Source organism: Carassius gibelio, chromosome A9 (assembly GCF_023724105.1).
Source record: "Carassius gibelio isolate Cgi1373 ecotype wild population from Czech Republic chromosome A9, carGib1.2-hapl.c, whole genome shotgun sequence".
Classification (NCBI taxonomy): domain Eukaryota; kingdom Metazoa; phylum Chordata; class Actinopteri; order Cypriniformes; family Cyprinidae; genus Carassius; species Carassius gibelio.
The window spans coordinates 28,667,411-28,684,987 of record NC_068379.1 but is presented as its reverse complement, the minus strand read 5'-3'; the positions used below and the strand labels follow the sequence as shown (position 1 = coordinate 28,684,987).

The following is a 17,577-nucleotide window of genomic DNA, read 5'->3' as shown; positions in this document are numbered from 1 at the left end:
AAATGTTATATTGTAAACCTTATTAATTACATTAATAAATTAATACAATAAAATGTTTTTGTAAAAAAAAAACACGTATTTAAATATTCCATAAATCACCTATATTTCTTCAAATAAAAACTTTACAATAGATTACAATAAATTCAAATTTTACATACATTAAAAAAGTTTTGTAAAAAAAATATGTAGGTAAATAGTTCTGATTAAGTTTTTGGCAGATGACACAACTGATTAGCTATGTCAGGAAGTAACAAGCCCTTCATAAGAAATACAGACAAGAGATTTTATCAGATCTCTCTCTCTCTGCGAGTCCTCGCCCTCATCTAGACTCCACCTCTAACAACATGCTGAAGGCATTTCCCTCCAATAGTAGGAGCAACCAGCAGCTGGAGCTATTTATATCCGCAGATCCCCTTGCAGAGAGAGCAGAGGTTTGACTCGGCACTTGTGCTTCCAATCCATGACACTGATAATATGAATGTTCTGCTCAGGGCAAGTTGAAACAGCAAAACATTACATATCTTAAACTCTCTCATTACTTTGTGGATATTCATTATCATGATATTACTGTGTTCACTCTGAAATGGAATAAACAAACATGTCGACATGCTCAGCCAGGCAATCATGTGCAAGTGTCACTGAACAGCATCCCATTGGGCTTTTAGTCCAAAAGTGTGCATATTGTTAAAATACTGGTATCTTTAAACATATTCACTTCCCATGTCTTTAGACAGAACAATAATTTCTATTCATTTTCCACTGAATTATGCAATCTGATTAGCATTATTGGCTTCCAGCACTAGGGATGTTCATTTTTACCGGTTAACCGACTGTAAAAAATTGGACCGTACAGTACATTATATTTACATTCACAATAAAAAATTTTTTTTTTTAAATCTTTGTGTTTTTGTAAAATAAGCCTAAAGAAATACTATAGGATGCCACTTTTGCCATCTGTTTCCTTTGGCGCTGGAAAAAAATTAAGCGAAACTCTGCATAATAGGCTACATGATGCACAGTATTTCTTTCATTTTCTTAATTTATTAAAAATATTTCTCGGATAGGCCTATTATTTCGACCTTCCATTACACTTCTGCGTTGTGTTCTGTGCACAGCAAACCCAGAGAAACATTTCTAGACAAGGCACACGAAGCTAATAAACACACTATCGCTTTTGTCATTTTTATATTAGTATTTGTTTTTATAACATTTATATTTAGTTTTCATTTATTTTTATTTCAGTTTTAGTCATTTTAGTATTTCAACTTTAACTTATTTAGCTCAGTAACTAGAAACCATTTCTAATTTTTAAAATACCAAAATTAGTTTTAGTATTAGTAACCAATACCACTGCTTACTGTAAATTCATAAAAATAGTTTAGATGTTAAAGAAAGCATGTGGTTATGCCTACTGGAAAATGGGATAATCCATTGAAATAAATACAAATATGTACAAATAAAATACTTACAAAATAAATTAAAACGTTCACATTTCTTATCATTGTAATCTAAGAAGATTAGATTATTCATGATAATAATAATAATAATAAACATTTAAATAAAAACAAAAAACATTTAGCTTTGGCTCTTAGTTCTGACTGGTTGAGCCACGTTCGGAGCCGTTGTAAAACAGCCAATAAACGCGAACCTGTGACCTCATCAGTTCAATTCCATATTAATGCGACAAGTTATGATATTCCATCACAACTGTAAACAACTAAACTGCGCTATGTGGTGCCAAACACCTTTTAATAACAAGTTACTTGTCTTGACTTGTTTGGGACACGTCCCGCTCTGCATTTTTCATTAATCCATGTTTCTTTACCGCTCTCCCATGTAAAGAATATAACGCAGTTATAGACGCATTTACCGTGGTATAAACGGTACAGCAGGATCTCTGCCAGCCAACACATCCGTCGTCACACCGCCCAGCCCTACTTTCCATCCTCACCAGACAGATTGTCCAGGACAGAGACCCTGCACCACAAACACAGCCAAGCGGAACACCTCACACACACACACACACACACACAATACAGAGACGGACTGACAATAAAGTGCATTGAAAAGCTCTCATCTCTCACCAGGGAGCGTTCAAGGATGCAGCGTGTGTGTACACACATACACACACACACACCAGAGTGTTTGTGTATCTCAGCACCACGCAATAAAGCCAGTCTTTACCCACCCGTCCGCCCACTCAACCTCCCTCACTCAAAACAGCCCATACAGAAACAGCTCTTACCCATCAGCCCCTCAAGTCCAGAGCAGGGAGACGGCAGACAGCGAGCCGGAGGGGTTACGACTCTCGGGAAACACGCACAGCGACTCCCACGAGTGGCGTTCTATGCCTCTAACAGTGCAAAGTGTGGCTCTCTCGGTCTTTCACATTCCCCGTCTCGCTCTCACTGACTCTCTTCCCTCCGGCTGTGTCTGTATCTCACTCCGTCACCCTTTGCCCCTCCCCTCTCTCTCTCCCGCCCTTCCTCTCAGCTGGTGACATCACAGAGCCGTTGCAGGCATGCTGAGTGTTTATGTGCACTGCTGTAGTTTCCTGGAACACGGGGCAGAGTCACAGAAGCTCCAAGACCCTCTCTCTCTCTCTCTCATTAGCACACTACTCTGGTGTTTACACAGAGCGTAACGGTGACCACCCACTTTTTTTAGTGGCTATAGCAAGAAATTTTCCCCATTCATTTTCTATTTTTTTTTTTTTTTTTTTTTTAAAAGGTCTAAAACAAAACAGGTAAAGTATAAGTATAAGTTTGAGTTTTTAAAATTAAACATAAAATAAATGTATAGGTATTTATTAAAACCTTAAATGTTTAAAATATAGTTTAAGAATTAAAATAAAGAAAATATCATCTATTTTAGGTTTATAGCCAAACTTTCTAAAACATACTGTAGAGTTTACATTGAAAATATGTTTTTTTGGTAAAAGGTTTTTACTTTAAATTAATTAAAACAAATCCACCGCTATGCTCAGAGGTCATGGACTGTCCTCAACATTGTGTACATTATTGCTTAAGTAGGCCTAATTTAGTAAATAAAACAAATGTAAGGAAAAACTATTAAAAATATACATGGTGTTCACATTAAAAACACTTTTTGCTGTGATTTTTGAACAAAGACAATTTAACTAATAAATGTTTTTTTCTTAAATAAAGTTCTAGTTTAGTTCTTTAATAGGTATTCAGCATTTAAAGACAAAATATGTGTGTGTGTGTGTGTGTGTGTGTGTGTGTGTGTGTGTGTGTGTGTATAGGGAGCTCTGATGTGAATCACAACATTACATATGGTTCTGGGGGGAGTGGGGATGTTTAATATCTTAATTCATTTAGTAAATAATCTACTCAACCCATAAAGCATTCTGGAAAACATGTGGGAATAGTGGTATACTTAAAAAAAAAAAAAAAATGTTGGAAAGTCAAGAATAAGTTTTTAAAATTAAAAGTTAAATAAAATTAAAAGTATTTATTAAAACCTTAAATGTTTAAAATATTCAATTCAAAATAATTAAATTAGAAAAAAATCGAAATCGATCGAAATTAAGTCACAGTCTCAAACTTCGAATTAAAAAATGGAATCGTTGATGCTGTCACGCCCCCATGTTGTATGACGGCAAATCAATGACAAAAATAACCGAGCATTCAGCTGATGCTGGCGCGCGCGTGACATGTACTCTGCGCGCAATAAAAGCCCTCACGAAAAATTTTATTTTTGTCAGTCGTGGGGCGGGGCTTGCTGTTTTAGTTGTTATCTCAAATGTCATTGATTATTCCCCTTTTCCTAAAGTCAGTATTCGACGCCTGTTAGAAAATGATTAATTCACTTGACTTGACCCATGACTTCATCAGTGGACCAGATACATGGGAGTAATCATTTCTTTTGCTTGTTTAATTTATTTTTGTCTTTAATGTAATTTAATGCATTGTTTATAGAGTAGATCTTTTGTAGATACTTGATTAACTGGAATTCTTCTGATTGCTAGTGATTGCAGTCTTGTAATAAGAGATACACATATTTTACAGACTGTAATGATGCACACGCACACACACACACACACACACACACACACACACTGTACATACATACATACATACATACATACATACATTTTATATATATATATATATATATATATATATATATATATATATATATATATATATATAGTCATCTTTTGTGAAGAAGACTGCACTTACAAAAGAGAAACTGGATTGCAGTTTATTTTAAGTTTCAATTGACTAAAGTTATTGTTACATTATGTTGTTAATAAAAGTTTTAAATTTGACAGTGTAATGTGGTACATTGCAAACAAAGGTCAGATATTATATTACATAAAAGTCTAGTTTGAAAAATGACAATCTGTGCTTTAAAAAGAATAAATGTAAAAATCGAGAATCGAATCGAACCGTGACCTTAGAATCGAAAATGCAATCGAATCGAGGATTTGGAGAATCGTGACACCCCTAACACACACACATATATACAGTACAGATTTTTAATGTTTTTGAAAGAAGTTTCTTCTGCTCATCAAGCCTCCATTTATTTATTTATTTATTGTTTTTAAATGTATTATACTTTAAATTATCATTTATTTCTGTGAAGCAAAGCTGAATTTTTAGGATCATCATCACATGATCCTTTAGAAATCATTCTAATGTAATGATTGATTATCAAAGTTGGAAACAGTTTTGCTGCTTGATATTTGTTCAGAAAATGTGATACTTTTTTAGGATACTTTGATGAATAAAAAGTAAAAAAAAGAAAAAAGAAAAAGAAAAAAAAGATATAAATATTTGTAATAACAATATACACTACTGGTCAGTAATTTGGGGTCTGTAATTTTTTTTCTTTCTTTTTAAAAAAAAATAAAATCAATATTTTTATTCAGTAAGGATATGTTAAATTGATAAAAAGTGATAGTAAAGAAAATACATTATTAGAATTATTTTTTTGTTTTGAATAAATGCAGTTCTTTTTAACCTTTTATTCATCAAATATATTAGACAGCAGAACTGTTTCCAACACTCATAATAAATCATCATATCAGACTGATTTCTAAATGATCATGTGACAGACTGGATGTTACATGTGACACTGAAGGCTGGAGTAATGATGCTGAAAATTCAGCTTTGCATCACAGGAATAAATTAGTTTTTAAAAGTATATTCAAATATAAAAATATTATTTTAAGTTGCAATAATATTTCACAATATTACAGTTTTTTTTTTATTTTTGTTCTAATAAATGAAGGTTTGATGAGCAGAAGATACTTCTTTCAAAAACATTAAAAATAGTAATGTTTCCAAACTTTTGGTCTGTACTGTATATATAAATAATTATTTCTCGTTAAAGAAAACAAGTGTGTTTTTTTCTTTACAGATTCTATTGCTGCGCTACAGTAAGCATCTTAGGTGAAAAGTTTCACTGTTGAGTGAAGCATCCCTTAAAAAAATGATTTATCAGACTAGGAATGAAAAAAAAAAAAAAAGTGTGAACACACATCTCATCTGACTACTCATTTAATATTCCCATTCCCAGCAGGCTTTATCTAGAGCTCATTTACAGTTCCTCTCGAGTCTTTCATTTTATTGATCGATTGACTCATCAGACAGGAATATCTTGATGATCATGAGCTCAAACGCTGCCTATGGCCATCCATCTTCTCCAGAAGATTGTTCAGGGCAATCTCATGACTCTTAAAACATTAAGCTATTTATTTCACGATCGCTATAACCACGACAAAAACAAACACAAGAAGAGCGCTAATATAATAACGTAATGACATTTTTGGCATGAGTATCCCAAGCTCCAGCCTAGTTTGTTTGTCACCTAATTAATCTGGAAGACTTAGGTCGCCATTTTTGGGAAGAAAAGGCATCACACATGATTAGCTCTTGCGGCGTTAAATAATTGAAGGTAATAAGAAAGCTAGAGCGCGAGGTGCTTCAGAAAAAATCACAAATGAGAACATTAGAGGCGTGATGGATGGAGCGGAGTCGCGGTTTTGAGACACCACACACGCCCCCGTCCACAAACATGACATCTTTTGGAAGATTGTGATGGTGAAGAGGAGCTCCATCTTCACGGACAGCCTGTCTGACAGGTCACATTGGTAAAGCCTGGCGCTTAACAAAGCAGGAAATCAATGGCACATTTACTTGGGCTCAATGTTAATCAATACGGAGTGTGTACAGATACAGGCACAGAAAGACCAAGAGAAAGAGAGTGCTGAAATATTTATCCTACAGATCCCTTTCATACAATACCACACGGCCAACACCCGGACGAACGAAGTGCTGCTGGATCCTTTACAAAGAGCCTGGAGCATTCAAACTCAGCTCAGCCCAAAATAGGGAGAGAACACAATCCCAACTCACATAAACAAACTCGCACTCAGATAAATCTTTTCCACAACACAAAAGATGTAATACAATCAACATTGCCTCTTCTTCAGATTAGTCAGAGCACTTCAGCACAAGGGAAAGTGTAGAAGAAATGAAGCATTGGCAGTATGGCCCTCTAAAGGTATTTGTGTGAGTAAATTAATTTGACTTCTGCTCATATGGTTCTTTTTAGTTAAGTTAAAACATTTAGCCCAACAAGCTCTTAAGAACTGATTCATTTTTGTGAATCAAAAACATATAGGCGAACAGTATCTTATTCCAGAGAACGATTATTAAGAACAGATTCATTTTAGTGAATCAAAAACAAAGCCCAAACAGTTAAGTTTGATTAACAAACTAAAATGTTAATTTAAACCTATTATTTTTAGTTAAACAAACCCATACAGCCCAATCGGCGTGGTTTCTTTTGAGAAAAAAAGAATTGTTAAGAACTGATCGGTTTTTGTTAAATAAAAACTTAGAAGCCAACGAGTGCAATCTGATTCCAGAGAGAATGATTCTTAAGAACTGATTCTTATACGTGAATCAAAAACATACAGCCCAGCCAGAACATTTTGATTATTAAAAACTAAAATAATTATAGAAACCAATTTTATTGTAGTTAAAACAAAAACAAGGCCCAATCAATGTTATCTTATTTGAGAAAGAATGATTCTTAAGATCTGATTCATTTTTGTTAAAAGCTTACAAGAGAATGATTCTCAAGAACTGAATATTTGTTGTGAATCATAAACATACAGTACAACCAGAGCAGTTTGATTAAAAAACTAAAAAAAGGTTTGAATGATCCAATTCTTTTTACCTAAAAAAAAACATCCCAACCAGTGCAATTTCATTCCAGAGATAAATATTATTAAGAACTGATACTTTTTAGTCAATCAAAACTACTGCAGTATTATTAAACTATTGCAGTTTAATATAAATATGTAAAAAAAACTGATTCTTATGAATTAATTCTTTTCATTGCCAATGTAGTATAATAATGTAAAAAAAAAAAAACTGATTCTAGTGAACCTATTATTTTTATTTTCAACAAAAAACAAAGAACATCAAGTGTGGAGTGATTCCAGGAAGGATGATTCTTAAGAACTGATTATTTTTAGTGAATCATAATATACAGTATGACCAGTGTAGTCCGATCACTGAATGAATGAATGAACTAGCTATTTTAAGTGAATGAAAAATATTTATGAATCAGACCAAACAATGCAATTACCAAACGGTGAGTTATTTGTTGCTTGTAATGCATATTAGGAACAAGTTAGGACCAAATATTCAATGGCATTTATCCCACCTCTATAGTAAAATTAGGAAAAATGCTAGAACACTATAACAGCAAAACAATAACCTGGTGACAACCCACAACACCCTGGTGAGTTTAGCTGAAAGCACTACTAAGTCTAGTTGAGTTAACTGAAGGATCAGAACATGAGAGGCCATGACACAAACAAATCTCTCCACTACAAACTGATTTTAGAGATAACAGGCTCGTAAACACACAAAAATAGCCTGTCTGTAAACCTCAGGTGGGAACGAGCGAGGGTCAAGAGTTCTAGCCGTGATGTCAGCCAGCTACTTTGACCAACAACAAAAGTGGCCATTGAAAAAACACCTGGGATTCATACACATGGCCCTCGGCCAAGAAGTGAGGCAGAGCTCATGCAAAGCAGCTCCCGCTCGCCGAATCATGAAGTTGTGAGTGGGAAGGCCTTTTCCATGACAGCTTTACAGCCCATGATGACTCGGAAAGCTCCCGGATACAAACTCCTTCATCCCGCCTGGATTATTATAGTTTGACCAACAGATCTGCTCTGATAAACAGGGCTGAAAAACAATGCATTTAAAAGTCAGTGGAAGACAGGGAAAATTTACCAGGATGTGTGGAGGTGGGCGGAAATGTTGCTGGATTTCCATTACACTTAAAAAAAAAAAAAAAAAACTATTGAATTGGGGTTGATCTGAAACCTTAGGTGCCTCAAAACCTTGTAATGGTGTTCCTGCATGAACACTAAATAACTACTCAAATAAATGCATTTTAAAAATATTATAAAATAATAATAATACTGGTATTTAATCACACAGGTTTGGCCAAATTGTGCACAATTTTTATCAGTTAGACCCCTCCCCCCCAAATATAATATAATATAATATAATATAATATAATATAATATAATATAATATAATATAATATAATATAATATAATATAATATAATATAATATAATATAATATAATATCCATGAGTTAATTTACAAAAAATAAAAAAATACAATATACAAATGTGCAACAAATATCAGCAAAAATAAAATGTTATTTTTACATTTATAATAAAATAATCATAATTTATTAGATTATATATAATATTTTTATTTTATTTTGCATTTTAATTTTTCATTTGTAATATTTTATCTTTTGCATTATTTGTATTTCTGTCGTATTATCTACTCTAATTATTATTTAGTGACCAATATGCCAAATAGTAGAACAAAAACCTTTTTTTATTTTTTATTGATTAACATGAACAACAACAATAATTCTATAAATGTATATACAAATATTTGACATGTGCATGCGTTATAGTCTAATGGTTGTCCAGGGACCAAAAAGCAAAAGGAAATAATAAACGGTATTGCATTTAGGTTATTGAGCACCCATTCATAAAAAAAACTAATAATAATAATAATAAAAATAACATCTTTCGATCTCTGTCGGAGAGACTGTCACTTACTCATCTGTGCCACTTAAGTGTGCTAAAATGGGTTTATGGATATTGGACACCATCTCTCTCTCCATTTCTCTCCTCCTTTCAGCGATGCGGGCCAGAATGGTAAATAATGCAGTTCCTCTAATGATCAGCTCTGAATGGAGAAATCTGCAGCCAGCCAAACAGATGAGGGAAATAAATAAAAGATGGATGCTACAGTATAAACAAGAATCCTTGCTATACTCAAGGGGAAACGACAGACCTGAAATACAGAGGGAGAGAGAGAAAGACTGCAAGAATTATATTTTCATCCTTCCCCCCTTAGGGCACAGAAGCCCAACCCCAAATATGTGAAATACGGTGTCATTTATTATTGATTTAGGCAATTTATAATCCTGCCTTGGTGTGTGTGAAGCTGTCCAGCTGCAAACTCACAGAGCAGAGAAAGACAGATATAAGAGCGTTTCATTACAATCAAACACGTGAGGCCACAGTCTCCATCAGTCTCAAACACCAGCGTTAACAGAGCTCCCTTCAAACCTGAAAAGAATGATTGGTGTAATGATGGTAATGGTGTAATGCCAGAAACATTTGCTTAAGCCCATTCAGAGCTGAACTATAATGTGAACGGCTAATAGCACACGATAAAATATGAGCAAAATCAAGCCAGTGAACCACACCTTACAAATCACAAGAAAAAAGCTATTTCTTTATATACATTACCAGACAAAAATCTGGACACACACACTTTTTTTGGTAGTATTATTTACTAAAGGGATGTAAGTATACTATATTTAGGATATATATTTTTATCAATAAATAAATAATAAAAACATGCAAAATATGGCTTAATGCAATTTATTATAAATGTGTGCTGAGCACTGTAATTTTAGTTGTAATGTAAAATAATGTTATTATTATATTTCTTAAATACACTAGTTTTTTTATTTTATAGTGAAACATTTTTTTTGTTTTTACATTTGCATTTACAAAAAATAAAATAATTACATAATTAAAATGATTATTATGATAGTATAATAATAATAATAATAATAATCATCATCATCATCATCATCATCATTATTATTATTATTATTATAATTGTTTTTTATTTTTTTATTGAGTAGCATTAGTAGTAGCAATTCTTATTTTATTTATTAACTTTTTTTTATATATAGTTGAAAATGCCCATTTTATCAGGAAAAAAAAATCCCCCCAAATCGTGCAGCCATAATTTTCCGCACTTTAGGAAAATCGAAAGACATTAAAATATGTAGGAGATAACAGATCTAAATATATAAGCTATATTTCAGCGTAAAATAAGTCTGGATCCTTTGGCATGATTTTGTCCAACCAATGGAAATTGCAAAAAAAATGTTTAGAAAATGGCCATTAATGTTGCAATTGAAACTGATGAACTGAAACAACACTCTTGAGATGACAGGATATATACGTACTGTAGATTCATCCAACCTTTCTGAACAGAGAGAGAGGATTGACAACTGAACATGCCCAGAATGTGGACGCTCCCAAATCTTACTCTGTTCCCACAAACAACATAATTGCAGCTCTTCATGCAAAGTTTAATGCAGTTTATTAGCTCCCTGCGGTTAATTGCTGCTTTGAATGGCTCTGGACTCTCCTCTTGAATCTTGCCAAAAAGCATTAGAGCAAACACACACAAGACAGATCAACAGCAACAAGCTCTTCTCAACAGCTCCGACACTAAACACTTCTTGATCCTGTAATCTATCATAGTATTTTTCCACAATCAAAGTCCTTAACATTATAAACGGAAAAATAAATGAAATGATTATTAGATATTACAAAAACTTCAATAATAATATACATATTTGCTGAATGCTGAAAGTAGATGGAAAAAAGTATTAAAGCGTTTGACGTTCTATTAATAACAACTCTAATACTTTTTTTTTTCACATCGTTAACTTTTTTTGTTGAACTAATGAAGACAGAGAACATTCAAAATAAAAGTCCCACTTCCAACACATCAGCCGAACAGAAACATTTAACAACTGATGCAAATAATAATGACAAAAAATAGCCAAGTATAACTATCGCTTACACTCATTAATTTCTGCTTCATAATTAAGTTCTGCTTTATCACATGGCACCAAGCAGAATTGCTAAAGATTGCTAACAAACAGAGACCCTTTGTATTGTACATCTTTTTTTATTGAATTCATAGCTTTGAACTATAATTCTTGTGTGTATATATATATATATGTGTGTGTGTGTGTGTGTGTGTGTGTGTGTCCCTGGACCTTGGTCTTAAGTTGCTGGGGTATATTTTTAGCAATAGCCAAAAAAAAAAAACCACTGTATGGGTCAAAATGATTGATTTTTCATTTATGGCAAAAATCATTAGGATATTGAGTGAAGATCATGTTCCATTAAAATATCTTTTTTTAATTTCCTACCGTAAATATATCAAGACTAAATTTTTGATTAGTAATATGCATTGCTAAGAATTCATTTGGACAACTTAAAAGATGATTTTCTCAGTATTTGGATTTTTTTTGCACCCTCAGATTCCAGTTTTTCCAATAGTTGTATCTCGGCCAAATATTAATAAACCATATATCAATGAAAAGCTTATTTATTCAGCTTTCAGATGATGTATAAATATAAATGTTGAAAAAAAAATTGACACTTAAGACCGGTTTTGTGGTCCGGGGTCACATATATATATATATGCAGTTAAAAACAGTAATATATATATGCTGTTCCAACACATCGACCAAACAGAAAATTTAACAGCCGATGCCGATAATTAAAAAAAGCCAATTATCACTAATTTATATTTCATTTTATATTCCTGTCCCATAATTACTGTGAAATTTTGCTTTATCATATCACGGCTGGTAAAGACACGTGTTGGTCAAACTCATCATGCAGTGCGTTGGAAGGACCCAACTCTCTTCAGTCTGCTCGTGCTCTGCTGCTTTTGTTCTCTCACACTTGGATGTCAAAACAACATCAATGGCTTCTGCTGCGAGGAGCACGTGGGAGGAAAGAGCTCATTCATATTTACTCAGTCCCTCAGGCTCATCACACTTTCTCTAGCGCTCACAGCTGAGCGAGTGGGTGTGCTGCTCCATTAGCCCACTGGTATCTCCACTCAAGAGCTCCAGGCCCCTGCGGACCCTGGCCTGGACGGGCTATGTAACCTCACTGGCTTTGACCAGAGGCTTCAGAGATGCTCAGATCTCTCTCTCTCTCGGCTGTCAGAAATGATGCGGTTGAGACAGACCGATGTATATGCAGTGCTGAGATGAATATGAATAATACAGAAAGTAAGTTCACAGATGCATGGAGGCAGAAAAGTAAGGTACTCGTATTAAGAGGAGCAAAATTATGGTTGTGGTGCCACGCAAAGCACAGAGATCATGCAAGTGCTCAGGATCATGGGACAGCCTTTTACTAACCCTATGTGTATAACTATATCCAGCGTGTTAAAGGGATCTGTGCTGGCTGAACATATTAAACCTGCAAGGGGCATGGACTTTTGAGTGACTTCAGAAAAGCTCGTTTAGCTCTGAATTCTTGAATCAGAGCTAAATGAATGGACGGCATTTCAACTGGAGTTCATCCAAATGTCCGTTCATTTGCAGTATGGAAGTTGTCAGAAGTCTTATGTGGAAATGTGCGGATTAATTTGTGAGATAATTAACCCTATTCGAGAATAGCTTGTTCTGTAGATTTCAAGTACTTCAAATAGAATCAAATAGAATCAATAAGGCATATGTGTGTATATATATATATATATATATATATATATATATATATATATATATATATATATATATATATATATATATATATATATATATATATATATATACACACACACACATACAATACAATTTTTTTAAATACTTTTTAATAAAATGTATATAAAATCAAAAAAAGAATAAGAAATAAAATACGGCTGCAAAGTTCTCCCCTAAATAAAGTTCTCCCCGTGAAAAATAGGCGTCGGTTCTATTTCTAGCATGCACGCGTTTTCTGGGATCCTGGGACGCGCTTCTCACGCAGGCAGTCTGCAAGCTCTAACCTGTTAACATGGGAGCCGAATTAAAAACAGACACGCCACGCAGCTGAGACGCTTGCGCCACGCATCCAGTGTCTCGCCGGCCTTATTAGAATCAGCTGCAGGGCGGGATTTGTGCTGAACGCGGAGACTTCCGCCACTTAAAATGTTCGTTTGGAAACACGGAAATGTACTTCTTTTCCGCACACAAAATATTGCATTCCGTCATTCAGTACACACCTGCACCGTACCGAAAGCCCTGTACCAAAACAGACCGGTACGAATACACATACTTTTATACCCCTATATATATATATATATATATATACACACACACACACACACACTCTCTAGCGCACACACACACACACACACACAGTATACATATACACACACGCACACACACAAATATCAAATGAATACAAAATTATCAGGATGGATGGATGAATGGATGGATGGTTAGATAGATTTATAGAACAAAACATTAGCCTTCTCTATATTTTTTTCTAGAAAGATTCTTGGTGTTCACAATTATATTTTATATCTCCATGGACTGGGCTATTCTTCAAAGACCTATATCCTGAATTGCAATCATGCAGAAGTGCAGGCTCATCTGCTTCAATAGACAAATGTCCTCTTTCTCAGGAAGTGGAAAACAGTAAAACCATCCCGTACAAATGGCACACAATCTAGACACGACACTCTCCCCAAACACCCATTCAAAACTCACTATCCAGTAAAACGCATCCCTTCCATTTACAGGGTGTACAGCTATTGCTCTTCAAGAACAAGACGGAGGCCAATAAATTGGGTTCAAATATCGTCCACTCAGCCGGAAATCAAAAGTGAGTCTGGACCTCAGCAGCCGTCAGGAAATAATGGCTGTTTGGAAAGATGCTTGTGAGGAAGCACACGGTCTGTGCATCTGTGGGTAACCTTACAGCACGATTGTTTGCTCCCGCGAGTCTATGCAATAACGGCCAAGCTGCTTCCCGTAAAAGACCTATTCCTCAGCTATTAGTCCATCTAATATCCTGCTCTCATCTCGTTACAGTCCATGTAATGCGTGGAGAAGCACACGACAGGAGCCTGAGCAGAACCAATGAGTCCATTCCAGCAGCTAACTGTACATTAAAGTTGAGGTGTGTCTTTCTCGTGGTAAAAATAAAGGAATAGTTCATCCAAAAAAAAAACTGTCATCATTTACTCACCCTCCACTTGTTCCAAACCTGTATGAGTTTCTTGTTTCTGTTTAGCACAAAAGAAGATATTCTGGGGAATGTTAGTAACCAAACAGTTGACGGTACTACTATTTTTTTTTTTTTTTTTACTACTTTTTTGATACTATAGATGTCTAGAATGGCTACCATCAACTGTTGGAACATTCTTCAAAATATCTTCTCTTATGTTCAGCAGAAGAAAGAGACCATATAACTATGTGTTAATATTTCAAAGTGGCTTTTGTTTCTATATCTTCATTTTTTACTTTACGTTTTTTATATATTTCTAAATAGCTTCAGTTTTTATTTCAGTTTTAGTCATTTTAGTTGAAACCTATTTCAGTTAGGTTCTAAGGCAACATTTCTAATTTTCATCTTCTAATTTGAATCAGTTTTCATCCAGTATTTGTAATTTATTTTAGCTTTATTTCAATACATGAAAACATTTTTAACATTTTTAGATTTCAAGGCTGTAATCATGTCTTGAACACTTTTTAAACTTAGTAAATCAAAAATAGAATGGTGAAGGAAATTCTAGGTCTAATTCTAGTTAAGAAGTTAGCAGATAATATTGAAAACATGCACACATTCACTCTTATTTGTATGACTAATATTCAGAAAACGACTCATCACATTCTTTTGGAAATGGCCCGAATCACATAAATTATATCATATTTTACACTTAAAATGGCCAAAATTTTGAAATCACTTTGCATCACTGGATATTGCAGTTGTTTAACATTTTGATCATAAAACAGCTGTGAAATATTTTGTTTTGCTACTTCCATCGTACCTCACTCTATTTCAACATTAAAACTGATGCTTCAAATGGAAATTGCATTCAGTTTCTGTGAACTGGGAACCCCGCCTACTTTTTATATAATATTTGATTGGTCATCTCAACCATTCTCACACTGACAGAGCAGTCCAAGGATTTCAAATCCTGGTAGCGGTCTCCATGTAGCTGTCTCTACATGTTGTTTTTCCATTGAATAGAATATATTTAACTTAAAAACACGGATATAAAATGGGTTACGCCTGCTGTTTTGTGTTGACTCTAATGCACAAAGACAACTTTAAGACAGACGTAGGTTGAGTTCTAAAACACTGTGGTGCTTTCAACATTTTCAACTGTTTGTTTGAGGCCCAGAATAGCAACACTGGCTCAACAAGTGGCATGAAGAGTGAGACTTTCTGTTGGAAGATCGGCACAATGTTTGGGAAAGCACTTTAAAAAGCCATTTATTTTACAATTCCATTTGGTGAAATTAGAAGAGCAGAAACAACACACTTCACCTTCCATTTGCGAAGGAACTCGAATTGACAAAATCATGGGAAGCAACTGTTCTCCAGGCAGGTCGTAGAAAAGCCTGTGGTGTGGTGGGGTGGATGGAGGCTCATATCGCCCTGGCAACATTTAGAGCATTACACAGTGCTCCTCTAACAAGCCAGTTTGACTGACAGCTGGACTCACAGACAGGAAAGATACATCTGTCAATCATTCGAAACACTCAAACTGTCAAACCATCAGCGGCAGCACAATACATAGAGTTTGAGAGATGTGTTTATGAAGAACGGACACCACCAGAGTCACTACACACTGGACAGCTGGACAGCTACATTCTGATGCATGGTTAAAAATCAATAGATTAGTGTTATTTGGATAATAACATGTAATAATAATAAAATGCATGCTTCGATAACACAAATATTTTTTGTAAATAACATATATACAGTACAGACCAAAAGTTTGGACACACCTTCTCATTCAAAGAGTTTTCTTTATTTTCATGACTATGAAAATTGTAGAGTCACACTGAAGGTATCAAGGGCTATTTGAGCAAGAAGGAGAGTGATGGGGTGCTGCGCCAGATGACCTGGCCTCCACAGTCACCGGACCTGAACCCAATCCAGATGGTTTAGGGGTGAGCTGGACCGCAGACAGAAGGAAAAAGGGCCAACAAGTGCTAAGCATCTCTCAGGGAACTCCTTCAAGACTGTTGGAAGACCATTTCAGGTGACTACCTCTTGAAGCTCATCAAGAGAATGCCAAGAGTGTGCAAAGCAGTAATCAAAGCAAAAGGTGGCTACTTTGAAGAACCTACAATATGACATATTTTCAGTTGTCTCACACTTTTTTGTTATGTATATAATTCCATATATAATTCCACATGTGTTAATTCATAGTTTTGATGCCTTCAGTGTGAATCTACAATTTTCATAGTCATGAAAATAAAGAAAACTCTTTGAATGAGAAGGTGTGTCCAAACTTTTGGTCTGTACTGTATATATATATATATATATATATATATATATATATATATATATATATATATATATATATATATATATATATATATATATTATTTAGAAAACACAATGTCATTCATTATTAGCTCTTAATATATTTATATTTAATTTAATATTTTAACTGAAAATAAAATATCAGTAAATATCAGTTCCAAAATATGTATCTTAAAGTTAAAAGCTTCTTGTAATATGACCTGATTGGCCTGCCTCAGATGGGAATGACTGTTGAGGGGCATTGAAGCACAATCTTGCTTTCACACAACACAGATTGCTTATACTTTGAGAAAAACTACTGAGGAAAGTGCTAGAAACAACACCAGATGTAGATGATGAGCTTGTGCAAAATCTATGAATGAGATCTATCAAGAATGCTATCAGTGCACCAAAGTCCGGACTGAATAGCGGTCTACTGCCGGCCGGCCGATTTGCTTGGCAGCTCTGACCTGGACACGGGTGCCAAGATGGGCGGACAGGGCCGCATTCAGAGGGCCAGGCAGGAGGCATGATGACCATCTGTGAGGGCTGGCACCTGGAGCAGCCAGCATTCTCCCTCCAAAAACTCATGTACTGTACACGGCTGACTTCCCCTGAAATCCATTTGCCATCTACAGATCATTCTGCTGAAAAGACTGTTCACAGTGACTTCCGTTTAGAACTGGATTTTTCACTGAACTGATTTGAGGTAAATAATGCCACTAGCTGCTTTCCAGCAGAATCTGAGTTCTCTCTATAGTTGAGTTCCATACTTGTTTCTGCAATTTTCTTGTTTATATCTGTGAAGCTACTTTGACAGTCTGTATTGTATAAAGCACAATAGAAATAAAGGTGACTTCACCTGAAAATGGATGGTTTTTCTATAAATAGATGACAGACAGACAGA

At 34.7% G+C, this 17,577-nt stretch overlaps 1 protein-coding gene across 5 annotated transcripts in view; it reads right to left on the bottom strand.

The window, feature by feature from the left end:
• hdac4 (histone deacetylase 4) overlaps nt 1-17,577 on the bottom strand; it is a 197,188-nt gene that overhangs the window by 97,119 nt on the left and 82,492 nt on the right. Inside the window, exon 1 of one of the 5 annotated variants that reach the window (XM_052606718.1) lies at nt 2,246-2,441. The exons of 3 other annotated variants lie outside the window; for them this stretch is intronic. In XM_052606718.1, coding sequence (XP_052462678.1) covers nt 2,246-2,249 — 4 coding nt within the window. In that variant the 5' untranslated portion in view covers nt 2,250-2,441. Of the gene's footprint in view, nt 1-1,870; nt 2,147-2,245; nt 2,442-17,577 lie in introns of those variants that run through there. One more of the 5 variants, XM_052606717.1, reaches the window with a different exon arrangement.